Source organism: Nyctereutes procyonoides, unplaced genomic scaffold, assembly GCF_905146905.1.
Source record: "Nyctereutes procyonoides isolate TBG_1078 unplaced genomic scaffold, NYPRO_anot_genome, whole genome shotgun sequence".
NCBI classification, from domain to species: domain Eukaryota; kingdom Metazoa; phylum Chordata; class Mammalia; order Carnivora; family Canidae; genus Nyctereutes; species Nyctereutes procyonoides.
In genome coordinates, this window is record NW_026575041.1 from 22,065,764 (window position 1) to 22,093,756 (window position 27,993).

The 27,993-nt window shown below is 39.0% G+C and overlaps 1 protein-coding gene across 7 annotated transcripts in view; it reads right to left on the reverse strand.

The window, feature by feature from the left end:
- Window positions 1-27,993, reverse strand: part of MTMR2 (myotubularin related protein 2) — a 120,098-nt gene that overhangs the window by 71,358 nt on the left and 20,747 nt on the right. For 5 of the 7 annotated variants that reach the window (XM_055320607.1, XM_055320604.1, XM_055320603.1 and 2 more), the window contains one exon: window positions 1,526-1,631. The exons of 1 other annotated variant lie outside the window; for it this stretch is intronic. Coding sequence is in view for 2 of the 6 variants with exons in the window: in XM_055320602.1 (XP_055176577.1) it covers window positions 1,526-1,631 (106 nt within the window). In the remaining 4 variants the exon portion in view is untranslated. Of the gene's footprint in view, window positions 1-1,525; window positions 1,632-15,091; window positions 15,161-27,993 lie in introns of those variants that run through there. One more of the 7 variants, XM_055320606.1, reaches the window with a different exon arrangement.

Consider the following 27,993-nt stretch of genomic DNA (forward strand, 5'->3'; position numbering starts at 1 on the left):
TCTCTCAAATAAATAAATAAGTAAATAAATGAAATTATTTTTAAAAATGTTTTTCATTAATACAATCTGCCTAGAAGTAGACAAAAAAAATTCGTAGGTCTTCAGTGGATTTTTAATCAACATAATGAATAAATAAAAGATATACATATAAAACATGTGTTTTTAAATAGGAATAAATTAAGGAGATGGAAAGATAGATTTATATCCATTACTGTTAATGATGAACCTGCCCTTAATGTATTTCATGCATCAATAGCTAAAGATATTATGAAGCCTTCATAATTAGCACAACATATATCCAGGTTATAAAGACAAATCTTTATTATTTTTAGTGTTTAAAGTCATGTTATACCTAAAGTATTATTTTATGACAATTCACAATACATAAGGAAAAATAAGCAGAAAGTCTTTACAGATGTTTGTAATCTGTATTCTTTCATTTGTTGGAATCTGTTTTGAAAATGAAATACAAGAAAAAGATACAGTCTCAGTATATGCTCAAAAGCAAATGACTTCCTTAATATAAACAATGTTCTTATTAAAATTGTGAAAGTATAACCATTGCGAAAGCAGCCACTTGATCAGGATAAAAAGACACTAAGGTTTAAGGGTTAGCACTGCACATAAAATTCATTTTCTCCATCATTCATAGATAAGCAGTTGTAGAAAGGCAGATGAATCCAAAAATGTACAAAGTGCTACAAGATATCACTGATGTGGTTAATTGTGTAGCAACAAGATTTGAGCAAATACAGTAATATTTAAACGATAATGAGATGTATAGCAACCACAGCACAACATTTAAGTGACTTAGCTCCAGAACTGGACTAGTGAGCTAGAATATTAGCCAGAGAATTTATTAGTGATGAGACTTTAGACTTATTATTAATTTCTATGAGTTATTATTATAGAATGATGATGAAAATAGTCTCTGCCTCACAGAATTGGAAGTATTATAAAAGATACTTCATTACAGAACTTAAAACATCACTTGGGACATGGTAAGTACTTAAAAAATGTTAGCTATTATTGGCCATCATTATGGGAATAATTGTGAAAAACTTTTATACCACAACAAAGTCCATTAATTATCTTTTTGTAAAGAATTTAAAAGTCATCAAACTTAGAAATAAATTACACATTTTTCTTCTACAAATAAGTAAGACTTTCAATTTTTTTAAGATTTTAGTTATTTATTCATGAGAGACACAGAGAGAGAGAGAGAGAGGCAGAGACACAAGCAGAGGGAGAAGGAAGCTCCATGAAAGGAAGCCCGACGCGGGAGTTGATCCCGGGTCTTCAGGATCACGCCCTGGGCCGAAGGCAGGTGCCAAACCGCTGAGCCACCCAGGGATTCCCCAAGATTTCCAAATCTGCTAGCCTGTTCTGGGATATTTTATAAAGATGGGTCTTGGTAGACTCCTCCAGCAAGATCTCCTGCTTACTTAGTGCAAGGTTATACTCATAGTGTTGGCCACAAACAGCTAACCAAAACTACATCAAAATGTAAAAACAGTGTACATACCCTCAAATCAGGAGAAAAGTTGTCTGCAGAAGTTGAAATGGAATCCGATGATACTACAGAAGCTGATTTTGTATGCACTGAATTCTCTGAATGAGAAGTGGAAGCACTACAAAATATAAAAACAAATTATGTTTCAAAACTGGGGGTTTAAAAAATAATTTCAGAAATTTTACTAATTATAACTCCATTATTTATTAAAACTTCCATTGCTGGGGTGCCTGGATGGCCCAGTTGGTTAAGCATCTTCCTTCAGCTAGGTCATGATCTCAGGGTCCTGGGATTGAGCCCCAAGTCAGGCTCCCTGCTCAGCTGCTTCTCCCTCTCCCTCAGCCTGCTGCTCGGCCTGCCACTCTGCCTGATGCTCTGTCTGCCTACTTGTATGCATTCTCTGAATAAATAAATAAATTAAATCTTAAAAAAAAACTTCCATTGCCAACTAGTCCTATTTTGTCTATTCAAGCTTAATTCCAACCACTAATAAATTTCAAACTCTAATACTTAACCTACAGGGTTAAGTATTCCTACCACATTCCCCCTGGATAGACTATCCCAGGACTCCTGAATAAACTCTGGGCTAATTTCTTCTTTTTATTCAACCATCCACCCAATTCATCCAATGAACACTCATGGAATGATCCAACATGCAAAGCCATTATACCAGGCACTATGGTTTGGAGATAAATATTATACAATTCTCATGCTCATGAAGCTCACAAACTGTGGCAGAGAGAGATGAGTACGTAAATGGTGTGTTGTGATGATGACACTAGCCCCTGTGAAACTGAATAAAGAAAGCCTCCTTTCAAATGGAGTCAGGAGACCAGCAAGGGGAAATTCGCAAACCCTACCATTCATTGCAGCCCTCTGCATGCCCACAGGGAAAAGCCTACACTTTACTACCCCAGTAGGAAGATTTTCTCCTTGCCTGGCAACAGCCCCGCCAAAGAGAGAGAGTCACAACACAACCAGTTGAAGCCACTACACTTCCAACATTCAGTTTACTCCAAAGGATTCTGTGTTTATAATATCCCCTCCTGTTTATAACTGCTCCCCTAAATGCTCCCTTTCCCACATAAAAAAGCATTCCTCTCCTTTGTTCTCTAGCTTGCCTATGGTTTTTGCCATAACTTGCATGTCTCAAATTGTAATCCTCTGTAATCCCTGAATAAATACATTTTGCTGGTAATATAAGTGACAGTTTTACTTTTGAGGTCTACGCACTACAAACACAGAGACACAGAGACAGAGAAAATGCACTATGGGAGAAAGGAAAAAGAAGAACCAACTTTACTCACGAAGTTCAGGGAAGAGTTCAGAGACATGATGTTCTTTGATCAGAGTATTCAAAGACAGGAAATTGCCAAGCTGACACACAGGTAAGGGAATTCCAAAAGCATACAAAAAAAAAAAAAAAAAGGCACTGCAAAGATACAGAATAATCACAGAGCCCAGAACACTTGAGGAACTAGAGTTCAACAGGGCTAGACAAACAAAAGAACAGAAGCTAAAGATAGAAACATGAGCTTGTCTTTGCACCTATACCTTTCCACTAAATCAATTTCTATAGAAGCCTGTCTTAAATATCTATTTCTTCCATTATATTAATTAATTACATTAATCACACCCTATAGTTACTTTTATTCTCCTAAATTCCTATAGTACTCAGAGTAACTGTAGAATTACTGCCTTTTATTGTATAATGATCTCAGGTGCATATACATTTTTTCTCACCAACTAAATTACCCCAAAAGGGAGAACTCTGTCTTCATTTTCCACAACATCTACTCCAATGCCTATGTATACTATTAACACGTATTAGGTTTGTTAAATTCCAAAACATGGTTGACAATATAACTATGCCACAAATTGAATGAATTATATCATTTCTTTTTATCAGTACCTGAAAGTTATTTAAAGTAAAAAACAAAACAAAAAAACAATAATGGCGATAATGATAGAAAAATCTCAGACACTTTGAGTTGAAGTTTTTCTAAAGCTTCATTCTCAACATACTTAAAGTCCTCCTCACTCCCAAAGTCAATTTTCCTCAGGTTTTGATAAAATAATCCATTGTGAGATGTGATAGTTAAAAATTACATTTTCGTTTTAAAATTTGTCCACCATAACCTGCCTATAACAATAACTAAATTATTTATACAATGTGAAAATTATCTTCTCCAAAAGAAATTGTCACTTCATTTTCTATTGTTATTTTTTTAAGCTTTACTGAGGTGTGATTAAATAAAAACTGTGTAGCCACCCTGGGTGGCTCAGCGGTTTAGTGCCTGCCTTTGGCCCAGGGTGTGATCCTGGGGTCCCAGGATCAAGTCCCACATCCGGCTCCCTGCATGGAGCCTGCTTCTCCCTCTGCCTGTGTCTCTACGTCTCTCTCTCTCTGTGTGTGTGTCTCATGAATAAGTAAATAAAATCTTTTAAAAAAAAAACTGTGTACAACACATTAAGTGTACAACATGATGTTCTGATACATGTATATACTGTGAAATGAGTACTGCAATCAATATAAACATCCACCATCTCACGTAGTTACCTTTTTCTTTTTGTGGTGAGAGAATCTGAGATCTACTCTTTTAGCAATTTCAAGTATACAATACAGTATTACAACAGTCACTATGCTATACATATTAGGTCTCTGGAACTATGCACTTTATATATAAAACTTTGCCCATTTTGATCAATTTCTCACCATTTCCCACTTTTCAGATCTATGGTTTGAAAATATTTTCTCAGATTTTGTAGGTCCCTTTTTCATTTTGTTGTTTCCTTTGCTATAGAGAAACTTTTTAGTTTGGTATAGTTCCACTACTCTATTTTTGCTTTTGTTGCCATGCTAGTGGAATCAAATCCAACAAAGGGTTCTCAAGACCAATGCCAAGCAGCTTTTCCCCAGTTTTCCGCCAGGACTTTTACAGATTCAGGCCTTACATTTAAATGTTTAATACATTTTGGTTTGATTTGTATGTATGGTGTAAATCAGGGTTCAATTTCACCCTTTTGCATGTGGATATCCATTTTTACCAAAACCACTGTTCATTGTTGGCATCCTTTTCAAAGATAAATTGACTGTATATGTGTGGTTTTATTTCTGGGCTCTCTATCCTGTTCCCTGATCTTTGTGTCTACTTTTTATGCCAGTACCATACTGTTTTGATAACTACAGCTTTGGAATACAGCTGGAAGATAGGACATATGATGCTTCCAGCTTCATTCCTGTTCAAGATTGCTATAGCTATTTGGGGTCTTTTATGTTACCACAATGATTTTAAGATTGTTTTTTTCTATGAAAAATGCTACTGGAATTTTTATAGAGAATTCACTGAATCTGTAGATCACTTTGGTCAGCATGGACATTTTAAGCCAATTCATTCTTCTAATCATTAACACAGGATAACTTTTCATTGATTTATGTCTTCAGTTTCTTTGACCATAGTTTTATAATTTGTACAAGTCTTCAACCTCCTTGGTTAAATTTATTCCTAAGTATTGGGCAGCCCAGGTGGCTCAGCAGTTTAGTGCCACCTTCAGTCCAGGTTGCGATCCTAGAGACCCGGGATCGAGTCCCACGTCAGGCTCCCTGCATGGAGCCTGCTTCTCCCTCTGCCTGTGTCTCTGCCTCTCTCTCTCTGTCTCTCATGAATAAATAAATAGAATCTTTAAATAAATAAATAAATTTATTCCTAAGTATTTTATTCTTTTTGATGTTACTGCAATGGAACTGTTTTCTCAATTTCTTTTTTTGGGGAGTTTGTTGTTAGTGTATAAAAACACAATTGATTTCTGCATGTTGATTTTGTATCCTGCAACTTTCCTGAATTCGTGTATTAGTTTTAACAGTTTTTCTGGTAGAGTCTTTACAGTTCCCCATTTATAAGATCATGCCATCTGCAAAATGTTTTTAAGTATTCATACAATGCGAAAATCATCTCCCCTAAAAGAAATTCACTTAAATGGATTAAAAACAGTATTGCAGTAGAAACATCTCATAATACTTTTTTCAAATACAAACATATATTTATTAACTAACCGAAGGTATGATTGTAATTGTTATCTGTTTATACCCAACAACCTAGAATATTACACAAAGGAACAGTCATAAGAAATTCTATTATCGGGACGCCTGGGTGGCTCAGAGGTTGAGCGTCTGTCTGCCTTTCGCCCCAGGTCTGGGGATCGAGTTACACATCAGGCTCCCTGCAGGGAGCCTGCTTCTCCCTCTCTGCCTGTGTCTCTGCCTCCCTCTCTGTGTCACTCATGAATAAATAAAATCTTTAAAAAATAAAAAGAAATTCTATTATCTAGTTTTATAATGTAAAGATAGAGAAATTGACAGAGAATGTTTCCTTCCTTTTTTTTTCTGTTGTTGTAGCCAATTTCTTGCTAATCAAATACCATCTGTGTTAAAATAACAGGTAAAATAATCAAACTTTAGACACAGTACTTTGAGAGACATTATTTGTTGCCTACTCCAGATACACACATACCTCTTCTTTCCTTTACTTTGATTAGGGCAGTCTGGGCCCAGCCCAATATGACATGCTGCTTTTGGCTCCCTTGTGGCTAGCAGAACCATGTGACACAACTTTGGTCAATGAGATTTAAGAGGAACTATGTTAATAGTTATGGAAATCTTTTATTTTCTTAATAAAGGAGAGCAGAAACAGCAAGCTAAGGCTAGCCCTTAACCTTTCCCATTTTCTCTTCCTGGAACAAGAATGTGAAGTTTGGAAATATGTAGCCAGATTGTAAACATGACCAACATGGTGGCCTGCTAAGAACAGGGAGCCAAACAACAGGAAGAAGAAGCTCCTCATCTCATGGTATCACAAAGCAGCAGAGTTCACACCAACTCCCTACTTATGAAATTTTTGTTATGTAAAAAAGTTCAATTTTTTTTAAGATTTATTTACTTGAGAGAGAGAGCACACGCACACAAACTGGAAGAGGGGTAGGAGAGAATCTTTAAGCAGACTCCCCAGCGAGCACAGAGCCCAACACAAGGCATAATCTCACAACCTGAACCAAAACCAAGAGTCAGATGCTTAACCAACTGAGCCACTCGCACACTCCTGAAGTTCAATTTTTAAAATCACTGTAATGGAGGTTTATATTCTGTATAGCCAAACACAATTTTAAAGGATATGGCAATCAACACCTCATAAAGTCTATTTTGGACAAGTTCAAATGTGCAATACTACTTTTTATTCATATGACCCTCTGAGAGAAGATAAAATTAAAGGCATTAAAACTTAATTTGGAATTATAGGTAGTATATTACTTAAAAAAATAATTTTGACAGAGATAATATAATAGCATGTCCCACTAAGAAACCCAAGGGTTCTTTAAAGTCAAAATATGAAGTAAATATCTAAGGGAAATAAAATAACAAAACTGCGTTCTGTAACTAATAACTTGCAGTCTCAGAATCAAAGAATCAGTCTTTCAAGGAAAAGTGTGGCAAATAGCTTTTAATTATTAACTTCTTTTCAGACATACATAAACATGGGTAGATATTATGATCCACCATGTTATATGTGAATAAGCACTGATGTGTAGTTCAATATAACCAGTTTACAAAAGGTTTTAAACCCCAGGCAAGGGGCAACTGGGTGGCTCAGCAGTTGAGTGCCTACCTTTGGCCCAGGGCGTGATCCTGGAGTCCTTGGATCGAGTCCCACATTGGGCTCCCTGTGTGGAGCCTCCTTTCTCTCTCCCTACGGTCTCCACCTCTGTGTGTGTGTGTCTCATGAACAAATAAAATATTTAAAAAAATAAAATAAAATAAAATAAAATAAAATAAAATAAAATAAAATAAACCCCAGGCAAGCATGGAGAGGCTGAAAGAAACAGCGGTAGGGTAGATCCTCGTGCTATCCTTGTGATGATGGCAGACATACACATATGCATACACACAACAGGAGAACTATTCGAAGTTCTCCTGATATAAACAGGAAGCGCTGCCCTTTATGGCTACTCAGATTGGAGGTGGCCACAGACACCCTACAATGCAGAATTCCATTTTCAGTTATTTTTCTTCTGTCAGATGGAATCGGTGCATGTTTCTGATAGCCATGGGCCACTGGTATAATACAATCTAACGTCCATTGCTCCTTTCTATTGCTGCCTTGCTTATGTTGAGGTCAAACTCTCTGTTTATCTTCTATGAACTGTTCCACAAACAAGCTCTGTATTTCACTGAATTCACATCTTTACCCATGCCATTCCAAAACAGAATGCCTCTTTATCCCCCTCTATTTATTAACATCCTACCAACTCTTTAAGACTCAGTTAAAAAGCAAGCTTTCCAAGAAGTCCTCCCCTGGTGTTCCAGCTGGAATTAAACTCTCATTCCTCTGAGCTTTCACAGACTTCTGCCTATACTCTATAATTATACCTAACACTTTCCACATTAGACTAAAGTTCTTTGGTTACATGGCCACCTCTTTTTTAAATTATAAACTGCTAGAGGATAAGAATCTTGTAACTGGCAAGGCATTTGAACTCGGAGAAAGACTGCAATCTGCTAACCTCATTAAGTAACCAATACCACTTTGGTCCTCACTTTCCCTAGGCCCAGAAACTTCACTGCAGTCAGTCCAAACATTCCTGTTACCCTCGTCATCCTGAGCCTCGCTGGCAAAGATGCCAAGACCTTCCTGTCTATGTGTTTCCTCCATCCATTCTCCCCATTCAGGTCTTCTTTCAGATACTAACTCTTCCTAACCTTTACACAAGAATCTTTATTTCAGAGTGACTCAAATGCCTCACATCTTCCACAGAATTTTCCTTCCACTTCTTTCCCTCAGCCGACCCCTTCTCCCAAGAACCCACTCTTTCATAGTCTTTTCTAAAGGAGACTCTTCTCCACATCTAACAAAACCCAAAGGTGAAATCAGCACTTCCCCACCTCCACTCTCATGTTTCTACACTAGTATTAATTACTTTTCCATCTTCATACGTAAAAGGCTTCTTCTTCTCCTTCTTCTGGTATTTGCATATTCAGCTTTCCTGTTACTGTGATCCACCTAGTAAGGTGGATCTTACTAAGTAAGGAAAGTGTCTTACTTTCTCTTTTCCAAAGCTTCTCTCTGCACCAAAGCCATCATCATGAGAATTTAAATGTTCACAAGGATAAACTAGCAATGACCTATCTCAAAATTCCTCAAGTCCCACACCCCTCATCCATATTCCCACTTTAACAATATGCATCTGTGGTCATACCCTGGACTTCATCATTTCTAGGAACTACTCAGTGTCTTAAACTCAAGGAAACCAATTTCTGTCCATAAACAGATGGTATCCTTTCCAAATATCTCACTTTCTCAACTTTTCCTTCATCTAATGTTCAACACAGTAGAGAAAAATTATCCTCCAGCCCCTCCATTTGTCATGATCCTTCATGCTTCTTTACTCTCCTTCTACCTCTCACTACTCTCTCTATCCAACCTGAAATGTACAGTAATATTTTATAATCCCTTTGGCAAACCTTCAGGATCCTTATATCCTATCCATTAGCGATCAATGCTCTGCTAATCTCTAAGTTTGGATCAATGTAACTATCCTCTCTGTGCTAAAGCTTAGCTACTAATGAAAATCGTCAAACTGGGATCCCTTGGGACTCATGGTTACAAACATGAGCTAGGTCCAAGGCAGTGCTCAGCAACCCATCGCATCTAATCAATCCAAAGTCCTATAGAGTCTACCTCGGTATCACCTTGAATGCATCTGTTTTTCCATCCCAACTTTTAAGTTTTAATTCAATACCTCTTACCTGGACTATAGTAAATCACCTGTCTCCTTTCTCCCACTCACCCAATATATCATCCAAAAACAATACCAAAGTGATCCTTCAAAAACAGAGAAATGATCATATCATTCTCCGACTTAAATTTTCAGTGATTCCTCAATCCTTCCTAAATCAAGCCCAAACTCCTTAGCATAAGGCTTGAAGACTTCCATGACTTGGCCCTTGTTCTACATAACTGGCTGTAGCTTTAACTCATCAAAGTCACTGAAAATGGCTTGCAGATTCTATCTTCTAGCCATTTCACACCTCTGTGCTTTGCTACTCCTGCTGATATGACCTGCAGTGTCCTTTATAGACGTCCATGCCCTCTTTGCCCCTCAACCACCTTCCATCTCCCCCTCCACAATCAACAATGAATGCACCCTAGGAGAGAGGAAAAGCCATGTGAGGACACAGAAAGAAGACAACCAATGCCAAGCCAGTCAAAGAAAGCCAGATGAAGAATCAAATCATCTGGTAACTTGATCTTGGACTTCCCAGTCACCAGAACTGGAAGAAATAAATTACTGTTGTTTAAGCCATCCTGTGGTATGGAGGAGCATTACATAATAAAAAGAAACGTTCTTAATTCTATCAGGTGTAATTACAAGATAATGTGAAAAAATGTAAAGATGTACACTGAAGTATGTAGGAATGAAAAGACATGACTTGCTTCAAAACAGTTTAGGAAAAAAAGAAGAAGAAAAGCAGATAAAGTAAATATGACAAATTCTTGCTAACTATTCAGTGTGGGTGAGAGGTAATCAGAGGCTTATTGTACAACTCTCTCTCATCTGTATACACCTGTTTTACTTTAAAATTTTCTTTAAAAATATAATTTTAAAATTTTTCTTTAAAATTTTTCTTTAAAAATATAATAGCTTTACAAATATCATTCTCAACGGAGAAACACTGGGAGCCTTTCCCCTAAGATCAGGAACATGAGAGGGATTTCCACTCTCACCACTGCTATTCAACATAGTACTAGAAGTCCTAGCCTCAGCAATCAGGCAACAAAAAGAAATAAAAGGCATTCAAATTGGCAAAGAAGGAGTCAAACTCTCCCTCTTTGCCGATGACATGATACAGTACATAGAAAACCCAAAAGACTCCACCCCAAAATTGCTAGAACTCATATAGCAGTGTGGCAGGATACAAAATCAATGCCCAGAAATCAGTGGCATTTCTATACACTAACAATGAGACTGAAGAAAGAGAATTTTTTAAAATTTTTTTTTTATTTATTTATGATAGTCACACAGAGAGAGAGAGGCAGGGGCATAGGCAGAGGGAGAAGCAGACTCCATGCACTGGGAACCCGATGTGGGATTCGATCCCGGGTCTCCAGGATCGTGCCCTGGGCCAAAGGCAGGCGCTAAACCACTGCGCCACCCAGGGATCCCTGAAGAAAGAGAAATTAAGGAGTCAATCCCATTTACAATTGCACCCAAAAGCATAAGATACTTAGGAATAAACCTAACCAAAGAGCTAAAGGATCTATACCCTAAAAACTACAGAACACTTCTGAAATAAATTGAGGAAGACACAAAGAGATGGAAAAATATCCATGTTCATGGATTGGAAGAATTAATATTGTGAAAATGTCAATGTTATCCAGGGCAATTTATACATTTAATGCAATCCCTATCAAAATACCATGGGTTTTCTTCAGAGAGTTGGAACAAACCATCTTAAGATTTGTGTGGAATCAGAAAAGACCCTGAATAGCCAGGGGAATATTAAAAAAGAAAACCAGAGCCGGGGGCATCACCGGGCATCAATGCCAGATTTCAGGTTGTACTACAAAGCTGTGGTCTTCAAGACAGTGTGGCACAAAAACAGACACATAGATCAACAGAACAGAATAGAGAATCCAGAAATCGGCCCTCAACTCTTTGGTCAACTAATATTCGACAAAGCAGGAAAGACTATCCACTGGAAATAAGACAGCCTTTTCAATAAACGATGCTGGGAAAATTGGATATCCACAATCAGAAGAATGAAACTAGACCATTCTCTTACACCATACACAAAGATAAACTCAAAATGGATGAAAGATCTAAATGTGAGACAAGATTCCATCAAAATCCTAGAGGAGAACACAGGCAACACCCTTTTTGAACTTGGCCACAGTAACTTCTTGCAAGATACATCCATGAAGGCAAGAGAAGCAAAAGCAAAAATGAACTACTGGGACTTCATCAAAATAAGAAGCTTCTGCACAGCAAAAGAAACAGTCAACAAAACTAAAAGACAACCTACAGAATGGGAGAAGATATTTGCAAATGACGTATCAGATAAAGGGCTAGTTTCCAAGATCTATAAAGAACGTATTAAACTCAACACCAAAGAAACAGACAATCCAATCATGAAATGGGCAAAAGACATGAACAGAAATCTCACAGAGGAAGACATAGACATGGCCAACACGCACGTGAGAAAATGCTCCGCATCACTGGCCATCAGGGAAATACAAATCAAAACCACAATGAGATACCACCTCACACCAGTGAGAATGGGGAAAATTAACAAGGCAGGAAACCACAAATGTTGGAGAGGATGTGGAGAAAGGGGAACCCTCTTACACTGTTGGTGGGAATGTGAACTGGTGCAGCCACTCTGGAAAACTGTGTGGAGGTTCCTCAAAGAGTTAAACATAGATCTGCCCTACGACCCAGCAATTGCACTGCTGAGGATTTACCCCAAAGATACAGATGCAGTGAAACGCCGGAACAGCTGCACCCCGATGTTTATAGCAGCCATGTCCACAACAGCCAAACTGTGGAAGAAGCCTCGGTGTCCACCAAAAGATGAATGGATAAAGAAGATGTGGTCTATGTATACAATGGAATATTCCTCAGCCATTAGAAACGACACCCACCATTTGCTTCGACGTGGATGGAACTGGAGGGTGTTATGCTGAGTGAAATAAGTCAATCAGAGAAGGACAAACATTATATGGTCTCATTCATTTGGGGACTATAAAAATTAGTGAAAGGGAATAAAGGGGAAAGGAGAGAAAATGAGTGAAAATGTCAGTGAGGGTGACAAAACATGAGAGACACCTAACTCTGGGAAACGAACAAGGAATAGTGGAAAGGGAGGTGGGCGGGGGTTGGTGACTGTGTGATGGGCACTGAGGGGGGCACTTGGCGGGATGAGCACTGGGTGTTATGCTATATGTTGGCAAATTGAACTCCAATAAAAAAAAAGAAAAAATATATATATAATAGCTTTAGAATCTTTAAAAAAAATACTAATAATTTTAAGAACTCAGTATTTATTTGAACTCAACTACCAAGCTGTTGACAACCAGCCGTCTTAAAAGCAGTGGTAGAAGATGGAAATACCACTAGAGGAAAACACAATTGGCCTAGGTTATAGTTCTGACACCATCAAATAAGAAATGTGTAACCCTGGGCTTTTCTCTCAATTTCTTAAAAACAGTATTAAGTGCTTGAGAAAGAGAATGTTGAGTAATTTGCCCAAAGTCACACAGCTAGTGACAGAGCCAGTATTGTCCAGATCGAGAGTATGTAAATAACAAGAAGAAAAATGCTTCTCTGAGAAAACTGTGAGTAGAAGATGAATACACATTCATTTGGCCTGTTTCTGTTTTCCAGAGAACAACATTTCCCACAAATGTTTACCTCAACTTAACAGATACTCCAATTGCACAAACTAATTTCCAAGAAGAAACTATATTTTCCTTTCTTCCTCCCTTCTTTTGTTTCACATTGAATACAATTTTTATTTCCCATTTTCACGTCTCATTCTAGGAATAAAGGTTGGCTGAAAAAGCCAAACCAGCTCATACCTACAGTCACTTCAAAGATGTTAGTCTCATCTGTCCCTACTATATTTTCAAATCTACAAGAATAATTTACTTCAAGCATCACTCCAACAATTCCTTAGCACTTACATTTATTATGACAAAGGTGCTTATATGGGCACCCAACTGTCTCCAAATCAAATTAAATCTCATTGTCATAGTTTTCAGAGTGTCAGAGCTCTCGACCATACCTAATTCTACCTCATGTTTACATTCACTTCAGCTACACAAACCTGTTCCTGGACACCGGTCATGAGAATCAGACTCTTCCCACTTTCAATTCTGAGTTATCTTTTAATTTACTCTCAAAATGCCTTTTCTCACCCACTGTGGTTTGTACCTACCTAAATCTTCTGTTGAAGGTTCATTTTCCATAAGAAACCAGTCCTAAATTATCCTTACTGGATCCTTCCAATAAATCTAGGCATTCCAACACCTTTGCATGCGTATTCAGTTATAGTTACGTATATACTGATATACTATGTTTATACTGATTCATCTTGTTCATATGGACTCATTATATAGTGCACATACTCCTTTTAAAGAAAACTAACAATGGGATCCCTGGGTGGCGCAGCGGTTTGGCGCCTTTGGCCCAGAGCGCGATCCTGGAGACCCGGGATCAAATCCCACGTCGGGCTCCCGGTGCATGGAGCCTGCCTCTCTCTCTCTCTCCCTCTGTGACTATCATAAATAAATAAAAATAAATAAATAAATAATTTTTAAAAAAAAAGAAAGCTAACAATTACCAAACCCTTACTATGTACAAAACACTGGGTTATAGAATAGCCTCTGCCCTTGAGATTTCAGCCCTATAAGAGACATCATACCACATCAGCACATCAATAGTATCATGTAAGATACAAACAAGGAAGGACTAGGAGAAAAAAATCAAAGGAAATGGAAGTAATTTAAGGATTAGAGGAAAGCAAAAAAAAAAAAAAAAAAAAAAAGATTAGAGGAAAGCAAGAAATATATTAAAATGAAGCATTTGAAATTTCTACTTCTACAGGTAAAATGACCAAATATCAACTATTGCATTGGGCTCAATGTGATAAAATGAAGAAGACAGAAAAAATCTAGTTGGATCTTTAAAGATTGTTGGGGGATCCCTGGATGGCTCAGCAGTTTAGTGCCTGCCTTTGGCCCAGGATGTGATCCTGGAGTCTTGGGATCCAGTTCCGCGTCAGGCTCCCTGCATGGAGCCTGCTAGCCTGCTTCTCTCTCTGCCTGTCTCTGTCTCTAGCCTCTTTCTCTCCCTCTCTCTCTCTCTCTCTCTCTCTCTCTCTCTCTCTCTCTCGAATAAATAAATAAATAAAATCTTTTTTTAAAAAATAAAGATTGTGAGGCACAGATCAGGGCATTGCAAATCAAGCGTAAGCATATACAACAAGAAATGTTAAAAACAGCTTGGGAAAGTATAGGGTATTATTGTGTGGACAATGAGTAATTTACTCAAAACTAAATGGACAAAAGGGCAAAAAGATAGCCTAGTGCCAGACCACTGAGGATCCTTAGTGCCAAGCTTAAAAGCTTTGCTAGGAATAGGCAAGGGGCTCACAGTAAGATACCACTCCATGCCACCTACTGTAGCTATAATCAAAAAGACAGACAATAACAAATGTTAGCAAAGATACGGAGAAACTGGAAGCCTCCTATATCGCTGGTGGGGCTATAAAATGATAAGAGCCACTCTGAAGAACAGTCTGGCAGTTCTTTAAAATGTGAACAGAATTTCCAAATGATCCAGCGATTACATTCCTCAATGCACCCCCAAGAGAAATAAAAACATATGTCCACACAAAAGAACACATGGATACACATGAATATACATGAATGTTCACAGCAGCATTATTCATAATAGTCAAAAAGTCAAAACCAGTCAATGTCATTCCCCTGCTTGAAATCCTCCAATGGCTTCCCACTTCCTTACCTCAAACAGCCTTCAAGTCATTACAGGATCTGCTCCCCATCTCCTTCTTCAGCTTCCTCTTGTACCTCTCTCTCTCTTCCTTGCTTTGCCTCAGTTCAATCACACTGGTCTTCTTTGAGATCCTTAAATATGCTGGCCCCTCTGCAGGGAGCATGGTTATGACAAACTCCTTCTTGATTTAAGTTTTCAATTGAAACATCACCTCTTCAGGGAAATCTGACCAGATGAATCAGATCAGATCCCTCAGTAGTTGCTGTCTCATAACACTCTGTGTTTTTAGTTCCCTCTACCTACAAAATCCTGTTCTTACATTTCTTTACATATGTTTAACATCTATGTGCCATAAGACCACACACTTCAAGAAAGAAGGAACCATGTCAATTTTACTCCATTCTGTTCCTAGGACCACAGAGCAGGCACTCAGAGAATATTTGTTGAATTAATTAATGACTGAAAGAATGAATGAGAATGATCAAAAGATTGGAGTATTCGAACCAAATTCATCAGAGGCCATGACTAGGATATCCAAGACAAAATGAAAAAGAAACTTGGGAAAGGAAAAGGAGGGCAGAACAAGGATAGAGGGAGATAAATGATCTCATTTAAGTTCTGGAATTACTGTGTATGCTATTTTATACATCATAGTTTCCCATTTCCATTCAAACACTTCTTAGCACACTGGGACAAAACATTTCTTTAAAGAGATTGTCTTACGTGAATGACAAATAATCCTTAACTGCTGGGAACTGGTTTTTTACTGTGTGTTTTGGTTTTTTGGTTAGGTGTTTTGTTTTGGACTATGTTATTTCCATTGGGATGGTTAAAAAAAATAGTTGAGAATTTAAAAAGCAGAGTTTTAGTACCATCAAGCTAAAAGCAGTATCCTTGGGCAAATGACCTATTCCCCATTCCAGTTCCATTATCTGTGAAAAGTAACAATTAGACAGACTATTTTAGTATGCTTTTTTGGTGATACTCTACCTCTTTGAGAATCTCATGAAAGCTATTCTCTGATTTGCTTACAATATCAGGGACTTTAAGGTTAAGAACCATGGCCCAGATGATCCTCTTTCTGTTTTTTAAGATTTTATATAATGGGATCCCTGGGTGGCGCAGCGGTTTGGCGCCTGCCTTTGGCCCAGGGCGCGATCCTGGAGACCCGGGATCGAATCCCACGTCGGGCTCCCGGTGCATGGAGCCTGCTTCTCCCTCTGCCTGTGTCTCTGCCTCTCTCTCTCTCTCTCTCTCTCTGTGTGTGTGTGTGTGTGTAACTATCATAAATAAATTAATTAAAAAAAAAGATTTTATATATTTACTTAAGGAAGAAATAGAGCATGAGCAGGGGAAGGGACAAAAGGAGAGGGAAAAGCAGACTCCCTGCTGAGCAGATTCCCAATGTGGGGGGATTTGATCCCAGTTCTCTGAGATCAAGACCTGAGCTGAAGGCAGATGCATAATCTACTGAACCACCCAGGTGCCCCCTAAATGATCCCTTTTAGTTCTAAAGTAGTCTAGGGCTTTTGAAATGACTATTCTACCTTTTGTTATATCCATTACAGTATCTAAATACTGAAAAATTAAATTGCCCACAAAGTGTGTGTGTTTGTACCTATATGTATTTTCTAATTCTATAATCACACCCTTAGTCTTAAATATGAAGACTCAGACAAAATAGAAATATTCCAATATTGTATTTCTTACAATAAAGTCTTTAAGAGAATATTTGTGTATAATTATATCAAACAGAAACTAAACCCAATAGCTATATTTATTTTAGGAGCTCTGGGCTATCACTATGTAAATTCAACACTCCTGCTTATAGACAAATAGAAATAACAACCTATCAAGAAATATAAGCCTCTTTTTTTCACAACGGGTTTGCCGCCAGAACACAGGTGTCATGAAAATCATCACTAAACCTAAACCAAAATGGGAAAGGAAAAGACTCACATCAACATCGTCATCATTGGACACGTAGATTCAGGCATGTCTACCACTACTGGCCATCTGATCTACAAATGTGGTGGGATCGACAAAAGAACTACTGAAAAATTTGAGAAGGAGGGTGCTTAGATGGGAAAAGGCTCCTTCAAGTATGCCTGGGTCTTGGATAAACTGAAAGCTGAATGTGAACGTGGTATCACCAATGATATCTCCCTGTGGAAATTTGAGTCCAGCAAGTATTACGTGACCATCATTGATACCCCAGGACACAGAGACTTTATCAAAAACATGATTACAGGCACACCTCAGGCTGATGGTGATGTCTGCTTGTTGCTGCTGATGTTGGTGAATTTGAAGCAGGTATCTCCAAAAATGGGCAGACCCGTGAGTGTGCCCTTCTGGCTTACACGTTGGGTGTAAAACAACTAATTGTTGGTGTTAATAAAATGGATTCCACCCTACAGCCAGAAGAGATACAAGGAAATCATTAAGGAAGTCAGCACCTACCTTAAGAAAATTGGCTACAACCCCAACACAGCAGCATGTGTGCCAATTTCTGGTGGAATGGTGCAAAATGCTAGAGTCAAGTGCTAAAATACCTTGGTTCAAGGGATGTAAAGTCACTCATAAAGTTGGGAATGGCAGTGGAACCACACTGCTTGAAGCTCTGGATTGCATTCTGCCACCAACTCGTCCAACTGATAAGCCCTTGCACCTGCCTCTCCAGGATGTCTACAAAATTGGTGGTATTAGTACTGTCCTAGTGGGTTGAGTGGAGACTGGTGTTCTTTTTTTTTTTTAAGATTTTATTTATTTAGTCATAGACACACACACACAGAGAGAGAGAGAGAGAGAGAGAGAGAGAGGGAGGCAGAGACACAGGCAGAGGGAGAAGCAGGCTCCATGCAGGGAGCCCGACATGGGACGTGATCCCGGGTCTCCAGGATCACACCCCAGGCTGCAGGCGGCGCCAAACCGCTGCGCCACCGGGGCTGCCCGAGACTGGTGTTCTTAAGTCTGGCATGGTGGTCACCTTTGCTCTGGTCAATGTTACAACTGAAGTAAAATCTGTTGAAAAGCACCATGAAGCTTTGAGTGAGGCTCTTCTGGGGACAATGTGGGCTTCAATGTCAAGAAACTGTCAATGATGTTCATTGTGGCAACATGGCTGTTAACAGCAAAAATGACCCACCAATGGAAGCAGCTGGCTTCATGGCTCAGGTGATTATCCTGAACCATCCAGGCCAGATCAGTGCTGGATATGCACCTGTGTTGGATTGTCACACAGCTCACATTGCTTGCAAGTTTGCTGAGCTGAAGGAGAAGATAGATCGTTGTTCTGGAAAAAAGCTGGAAGATGGTCCCAAGTTCTTGAAATCTGGGGATGCTGCCATTGTTGAAATGGTTCCTGGCAAACCTATGTGTGTTGAGAGCTTCTCTGACTATCCTCCTCTGGGCCGTTTTGCTGTTCATGACATGAGAAAGACGGTTGCTGTGGGTGTCATCAAAGCAGAGGACAAGAAGGCAGCTGGAGCTGGCAAAGTCACCAAGTCTGCCCAGAAAGCCCAGAAGGCTAAATGAATATTATCCCCAATACCTGCCACCCCAGTCTTAATCAGTGGTGGAAGAACGGTCTCAGAACTGTTTGTGTCAACTGGCCATTTAAGTTTAATAGTAAAAGACTGGTTAATGATAACAATGCATCGTAAAACCTTCAGAAGGAAAGGAGAATGTTTTGTGGACCATTTGTTTTTGTTGTTTGTTTTTTGTTTTGTGGTGTGTGGCAGTTTTAAGTTATTAGTTTTTAAAATCAGTACTTTTTAATGGAAACAACTTGACCAAAAATCTGTCACAGAATTTTGAGACCCATTAAAACAAAAGTTTAATGAGAAAAAAAAAGAAATAAAAAAAAGAAATATAAGCCTCAATTTCTTTAAATATTTCCACTGTTTTCATATTAAGAGATCGTAGCAGAAACTAGACCTATCTTTTAAAATGCACAAATTAGAAAAATATTCTAGTTTGCTAAATAATGATCTTTTTCAAATGTATGACATTTCAAAATATATATGGGTAATAATTAAGGGAATAGATCCCCAGAAATATATGACTATATATAAAAATATACATATGACTCGGTCACTCTTCTCTCTAAATAACTTCATCATGTTGAACTGGAACAGAGGAATACAAACTCCATTGACTGAGGAACATCACCCTTGCCACTGCCCAACATGCTTATATTTACAAAGCTTCTTAGTCTACGGTGTGCACACTTACTCTCACCTTGTGACCTCAGGACACTCACTGCAACTTGGTATTAGCTTCAGAGGCCTGAATCATTTGGAGTAACTCCTCCGCCAAGGTAAAAAATGAAAACATTTGATTTGGAGTAATTTTGGCACTTGGGTTTCTGATAGCACCCTCATTTTTCTTTTTAAATACCACCTGTGGTTTTCCTTCACAAGTCTCTCTCCAAATCAGCAGATGATCATATCATTTCTTAAGACGTTAGTCACCTTCCACATCACAACAAAGTGTCTATCCTCACTGGCTCCATTTTCTCAATACCCATTCACTCCTTAAACCCTACCATCTGGCTTCCGCCTCTAATGAATTCCGTAAAATGGCTCTTTCTGTGATTACTAGTGACCCAATTGTAAAAACAGAACAAAACAAACAAAAATGCGCTTTTCTCGGTTCTGATACTGTAAATTCTCATCTCCCTTCACTAGCATATGCTTTTGGTTATCCTGTATCTCAGGTGAACATAATTAATACTCTTGAGCACCCACTATATTCAAGGTCCTAGTGTTTTAGGAACCCCTGAAGATACAGAGATAATAAGAGGTTCTCTGCCTCTGCTGAGTTTTCAGTTCAATGTGCTTTATTAAAGTATACACACACAAATACACAAAACACAATACAGAATATGGAAAATGAATGAGAGAAACATAAAGCAGTTAGAGATTGAAAATTGAAAAACTTGTATACAGCTTTAATTTACAGGCTTGAGAAAGATTTTACAAAAGAGATGGTATTTGAGTTTAGCCAAAACACAGAAGAGGTTCAACATCTCAACAATTTCACTAAGAAACAGCAAGAAAGTTTTTTTTAAAAAGGAGTGAGAAATTGGGGGATATTAAAGCTATTGCAGATATAGATCACTTGGGTTGGAGTATAGGATACTTATCACCCATCATCAGAGATAAGCCTCAAACAGTTTTTTATTAGATTGTAGAAGGTTATGACAAATAAGTGGATATTTAGCTATTTAGTTCTGAAAGCAGTGAGAAACTACTGAAAGTTTTTGTGTTTTAGGAAGATTATTTTAAGAACAGGTCAAAGAAGAGATGATAAGGGCAGGAAAATCTATTAGGAGACCTCTCCAAGTCAGAGGAACTAAGGTCCTAACCTAGCAGTACAAATGAAACACAAGTGGATGCAAGGGACACCGTGGAGACAGAATCAATAGCACTTGGCAAAGAACTTGACATGATGAGAAAGGGAGAGAAAAGAGTCAAAATATTCCAAGTCTTGCTGACACAGAAACCAGTGTGCCAAAGTAGCAAAAAAGAAAAGGAGGTAGTTTAGGGAGCTGAGAGTTCCAACCTGAAATTTCTTGATAGGATGTCATTTCTATTTGTGTATAATCAGGAGTGTTGACTTTACACAGCGATAGCCCAGAGTTTCTGAAATTAAGTACAGCTATTGGGTTTAGTTTCCATTTGATATAATTATATACAAATAATCTCTTAAAGACTTTATTATAAGAAATACAATACTGGAATATTTCTATTTCGTCTGAGTCTTCATATTTAAGACTAAGGCTGTGATTATAGAATTAGAAAATATATATAGTTTTAACAGAAACTCAGTTAATAGGTCACTGAATTAGGTCTTAATAGACAAAAAAAAAAAGGCCACAAAACGACAAAAATAGGAAATACAGAAGAATCTCTCAGAAATACAGACTCCCACTGTTTCAGTTGTCACCTCTGTGCAAAAGATATGCAAACATATCTTTAGTTCTCAGTCCCGCATTCACAAATACTTGCTACTGGGACTAACTTCCCTCCAGCCTTGCCTTACCTCTCACTCTGATCCTGCTTGGTGACTGCCCACACCTTACAATGACAGTAAGCTGTGAAGTAACAAGAATTACACCAGATAATATTTTTCAAATCGTTTCTTTCAAATATAAGTAGAGACACCCATTGATAGCCAACCAGTGAATTATAGGATATTATCATTTTCAAAGACCTCTAGGATCATTCTAGTGAAACTCCTCTCATTTATACAGATAAAGTAACAGCCCAGAAAAGTGAAGAGAATGGTTTGAAATATCAAATTCTTTTTCAAATAATTATTTTTCTTAAAATATTTTATTTATTTATTCATGAGAGATAGAGAGAAAAGCAGAGACATAGGCAGAGGGGGATGCAGGCTCCCTGTGGGGAGCCTGATGCAGGCCTCGATTCCCGGACCCCTGAGCCAAAGGCAGATGCTCAACCACTGAGCCACCCAGGCATTCCTGGTTTGAAATATTTTCTCAATTTTTTTTTTTTAATTTATGCTAGACATAGAGAGAAGCAGAGACACAGGAGAAGGGAGAAGCAGGATCCATGCCAGGAGCCCGACAGGGGACTCGATCCCAAGACTCCAGGATCACGCTGTGGGCCAAAGGCAGGCGCTATACCACTGAGCCACCCAGGGATCCCAGTATCTTCTCAAATTAGTGACAGACCCAGGTACAGAATAAGATCCCCTTTGACTAAACCACATTGCTTCTTATATGGAGCACAGAACCAAAAGAAGAAATACCCTCAGGGTGCTTATTATCTAACTGGGGAGATAAAACACACACACACACACACGCACACGCACACACACACACACAACACAGACACACACAACCAGTATTTCTTCCATGTCAGCTCACGGCATAGGGATGAAGGTCAGTTAAGAGCAATCAAAGAAGATAAAGCAGAACTGGATTTAAAAGTGGGTTAAAGAATAAGCCTACCAGTAAGCAGTACTTTCAGATCCATTTCCCATAATTCTTTTAAGTTTATGGAAACAAACAGAGGGAACACAGTCTATATGAGAAGACTAGATAGTCAATTAAATCCCTCCTTTAGAATTCAATGGAAAGCCAAGCATTATTGCAGGATCTGAAAGTAAATAAAGACAAGACCCTAATGACAATCTAGTATTAGCTCACAGAAGGTTACTGCTCCTTGACTCATCTATTTTACTGACTACCATGCTTCATTTCTTTTTACTCCATTATGAAGTAGCCATGTGGCCTTGGACAGGATGTTCTACCCTCTGAGTCTTTGTTTTTTTGTGTGTAAAATGAAGATGATGAAATCTACTTCATATCATTAGGCATTTATTCAGCAGCTGGTGTTCCAAGTAAGATCACTCACTCTCTTCTAGTACCTACCCTCCCATCAGCTGGAGTAAAAAAAAATGGGCATCAGTAATCCAAATGCTCTGGAGGAGTACGACTGTCCCTCCAGCTCTCCCCCCAGTCTCATCACTACCACTGGGAAAAGTGAAGAGGGAACCCCAGAACCCTGTGCAAGACCTTACATTTCCTTCCCCCCTCAATGCTCAGTCTCACCACACTCTATCTTAAAACTGTAAGGACTAACTTCATCATATCCTTTAGCTCTGTTTTCAAAGGTACCCAAAAGAAATCAGAACTGCCAGACCCTCATCCCCTCTTCTGATCCCATCCTCCACTTACCTCCAACTCCTGTATTTTGGATTTTCAAGGTCAAACATCAGCAAAATTTCCTCTACTCTCTCTCTCTCTCAAATGGTCTCTTTACCTTTCACTCCAAAGTCTGGTCTTCCCAAGGACATTGCTCTCTCCACAGATCTTTCAAATGGAAAAATAAGGCTACATTTTCTGTCCTATATCCTCTCCCACCACTGCGTCTGCAAACTGGACTTTGTTCCTCATTGTCACTTGCAGACTATTCTTTTGGTCTGCATTTAGAAACCCCAAGCTTTCAATCTCATGCCATCGAAATACACCACCCAAAAGCCCTCCTTGTTGACATTATCTACCAACCTCTAAGTCACTCTCTCTCATTCCCCGAAGAATTAGCTTCAGGCTCACAGACTCCCCATCATTTTTTTTAATAATATATTTTTTATTGGTGTTCAATTTGCCAACATAAAGAATAACACCCAGTGCTTATCCTGTCAAGTGCCCACCTCAGTGCCCGTCACCCATTCACCCCCACCCCCCGCCCTCCTCCCCTTCCACCACCGCTAGTTCGTTTCCCAGAGTTCAGAGTCTTCATGTTCTGTCTCCCCTTCTGATATTTCCCACACATTTCTTCTCCCTTCCCTTCTATTCCCTTTCACTATTATTTATATTCCCCAAATGAATGAGACCATATGATGTTTGTCCTTCTCTGATTGACTTATTTCACTCAGCATAATACCCTCCAGTTCCATCCACGTCGAAGCAAATTGTGGGTATTTGTCATTTCTAATGGCTGAGTAATATTCCATTGTATACATAAACCACATCTTCTTTATCCATTCATCTTTCGATGGACACCGAGGCTCCTTCCACAGTTTGGATATTGTGGACATTGCTACTATAAACATCGCGGTGCAGGTGTCCTGGCGTTTCACTGCATCTGTATCTTTGGGGTAAATCCCCAGCAGTGCAATTGCTGGGTCGTAGGGCAGATCTATGTTTAACTCTTTGAGGAACCTCCACACAGTTTTCCAGAGTGGCTGCACCAGTTCACATTCCCACCAACAGTGTAAGAGGGTTCCCCTTTCTCCACATCCTCTCCAACATTTGTGGTTTCCTGCCTTGTTAATTTTCCCCATTCTCACTGGTGTGAGGTGGTATCTCATTGTGGTTTTGATTTGTATTTCCCTGATGGCCAGTGATGCGGAGCATTTTCTCACGTGCGTGTTGGCCATGTCTATGTCTTCCTCTGTGAGATTTCTGTTCATGTCTTTTGCCCATTTCATGATTGGATTGTTTGTTTCTTTGCTGTTGAGTTTAATAAGTTCTTTATAGATCTTGGAAACTAGCCCTTTATCTGATACGTCATTTGCAAATACCTTCTCCCATTCTGTAGGTTGTCTTTTAGTTTTGTTGACTGTATCCTTTGCTGTGCAGAAGCTTTTAATCTTGATGAAGTCCCAATAGTTCATTTTTGCTTTTGTTTCTTGCAAGAAGTTACTGTGGCCAAGTTCAAAAAGGGTGTTGCCTGTGTTCTCCTCTAGGATTTTGATGGAATCTTGTCTCACATTTAGATCTTTCATCCATTTTGAGTTTATCTTTGTGTATGGTGCAAGGGAGTGGTCTAGTTTCATTCTTCTGCATGTGGATGTCCAATTTTCCCAGCACCATTTATTGAAGAGACTGTCTTTCTTCCAGTGGATAGTCTTTCCTCCTTTATCGAATATTAGTTGACCATAAAGTTCAGGGTCCACTTCTGGGTTCTCTATTCTGTTCCATTGATCGATGTGTCTGTTTTTGTGCCAGTACCACACTGTCTTGATGACCACAGCTTTGTAGTACAACCTGAAATCTGGCATTGTGATGCTCCCAGCTATGGTTTTCTTTTTAAAAATTCCCGTGGCTATTCGGGGTCTTTTCTGATTCCACACAAATCTTAAAATAATTTGTTCTAACTCTCCCCATCATTCTAATATTAGTACAACTGCCGTAATTTTTACTGATTGCAATATCCATATCAATGAGCATCCAACATCCTGGCTCTCAGTTCCTGGACCTCTTCTTCTCCAATGATCCACATCAGAGACCAGGATCATACCCTGCCAGTACCAATTAACTGTAAGCTCTCCTTAAATTTCAAACATTCTGCTGTCTGACCACCAGCTCCTTCTCTCTAGCACACCAGCTCACTTATTAACTGTTCAATCCTACCAAGACCCCCACTGCTCCTACTACTATTTCATGTCCTCACTTCTGTCTTTTCCCAATTATTAACTTCTTGGCCTGTCATGACAATCACTCCCTTGCCCTTGATTGCTTCATGGTACTAACCTGGCAACACCCAAATGCTAGTTAAAGCCAACTCTCTGCCTACGTGAGACCTCTACCCACACAGATGAATCAGTTCAGAGATAACCATACAGCCTGGACTCATTTTGAATTCTAACTTCCCTCAACTAGGCCCTTAACACTGCTCAGCAGTCACACCACATTTCCCCAGTCTCATTCTTCTAAACAACTCTTTTGGGTCTTTCTTTAGTCTTTTCTTTCTTCACCCTCTACTGCCCTCTCCATCCTGCAATTTAGTAGATGATCTACATTCCTATTTCACTGAAGGAATCAAAGGAAATATTCCATAAGCTCCCCAACTATAACCCATGTGCATCCCTTACTTTGGAGAAACTGTCCATACTCTCATGTAAGCCAGCTCCTCCCCCGAATTCCAGCTCCACTCATCTACACAAGAAAATCTCTCCAGCAATTCTTCCCTCCACTTCGTCCATCATACAACTGTCCTTTTCTACTCAATCATTCCAACAAACATAAAAACATGTTATTTCTCTCAATCTCTCCAGATAGCATGATAGCACATCATTCCTTGGAGCTTCTTTCTAGCAAAGTTCCTTGATGATGTCTATATTCACTGCTTCCAATTCCTCACCTCTCATTCTCTCTTGAACCTATTTCAATCGAGCCAACAAAAATGCTTTTGCCAAGGTCATTAGGAACATCCATTTTGTTAAACTCAGTTGTCAACTTAGTCCTTATCAGCAGCATCTAACGAAACTGATCCTTCCTCCTTGAAATACTTTCCATACTTGTCTTCCAAAACACTATACTCATGGCAACCCTACTAACTACTAGGCACTCTTTTTCACAGATCTCTTACAATGATTCCTTCTCACCTTCTTAACCTCTTACCATAGGAGTACCCCTGAACTCTCAGTCCCTGATCTCTTTTCTCTATGTACACCTCTCTTAATAATCTCACGCAGTCTCACAGCTGTAAGAGCATTAAATAGATAAGCACAAATTTTTAGTGCTATCCCAGATTTCTCTCTTGAACTCCAGATTCTAATAACCTACATATGTTTAACACCTCCAGGTGGACACTTAAGATGCCCAAAACCAAATTCCTATTCTTCTTCCTGAAACCAGCTCTAACATCTTAGTAAATGGTTAGTAAATGGTAATCCTATCCTTCTATACTTTCTTGGACCAAAAACTAGAATAAGGAAATTCTGTTGGCTGCATCTTCAAAACATGTCCAGTACCCAGTCACTTCTACCTCTTCTATCATCTCCTTCCTCTGCATGATTCCAATTGTCTATAACCAGTCTCCTTGCTTCTGCATCCCAGTCTGTTTTTTGTTTGTGGGGTTTTGTGGGGTTTTTTTTGTTTTAGGAAAGGCAGACTGCCTCATGCAGCAGCTCATTTGGATATATCTGGAATCTTGGAAATTCAACCCTAAGTTTTTCTACAAATGGACCTTGAGAGCTTGTTTGGAGGTTCTAGCAGGGCAGCATAGCTACTCATATGCCCTTGACCCAAAAAGAATGCTCCTCCTCTATCAGGAAAGGTCACCTCTTCACCTGAGAAAACAGCTTTGGGAGTTATGCACATGGAGTGGTGAAGGTGACACCTGCCTAGGCAGCCAGATTGGCCAAGTCAACCCTGGAAATCAATGTGGTGCAGCCAGATCACCCTCGTATCTCATCACAGTCTTTTCTTAACCCAGCAGCTGGAGTGATCCTTTTTGAAATATTATCACTCTTCTGCAAAAAACCTTCCACTACCTTCTCATCTTACAGAATAATAGCCAAAGTCTTTAAAATGGCCTATAAGGCCTTTTTCACAATCTGCTCCCACCCTAGCCTCCCTGATCGTAAATCCTACTTTTCTTTCTTTTGCTCCCCTATAACAGTCCTCAAACACACCAGGCAAGTTCCTACTAGAAGACCTTTATTTCACCAGTTATCTCTCTCTCCTTCCACATTTCCCGTTTCTTCCTTCACTTCCTTCAGCTTATTTGCTCAAATGTTGGCTTCCCTGGTTATTTTATTTAAAAGTGCAAACCACTCTAAACCCGCCCACTCATTCTCTATTCCTTTCCTGTTTTATTTTTCCTAGAGTGCTTATTACCATCTGACATACTTTATGTTTTACTTATCTATTTAATATCTCCTCCATTTAGTTAATAATTACTGACTGCTTACCATATGCCAGGAAGAGTTCACTTACTTATAAAGATTAAATAAAATAATGCATGCAAGGGAGCCCCAGTGGCTCAGCAGTTTGGCGCTGCCTTCAGCCCAGGGTGGGATCCTGGAAACCCAGGATAGAGTCCCACATCAGGCTCCCTGCATGGAGCCTGCTTCTCCCTCTGCCTGTGTCTCTGCCTCTCTCTCTCTAATGAATGAATGAATAAATAAAATCTTTTTAAAAATAATAATAATGCATGCAAAGAGTTTATTAGCACATTACCTGACAACAGAAACACTAAAACAACATAAACTATTTTAACGTAAGGGAGACTGGAATAGAACACCTCCTGCTGCCATCAGAAAACTCTAGTTCATCAGAATAAGGTCAAACACAGGATTTGAGGAGTAAAACAAATGAGACTCTAATAATTTGATCTTTAAGGAACCAAGGAACTAAATTGCCCATAATCAAACAGTCGCTGCCACAGAAAACTTAATAACAATTCATTTAAAACAAGACAAGCAGGAGTCCCTGGGTGGCTCAGTTGGTTAAGCATCCTGATGTTGGCTCAGGTTATGATCTCAGGGTCCTGAGATCAAGCCCTGCATCAGGCTCCACGTTCAGGGTGAAGTCTGCTGGTCCTTTTCCCTCTGCTCCTTGCCCACCCTCACTCATGCTCTCGCTCTATCAAATAAATAAATAAATAAATAAATAAATAAATAAATAAATAAATAAATAAATATTTTTG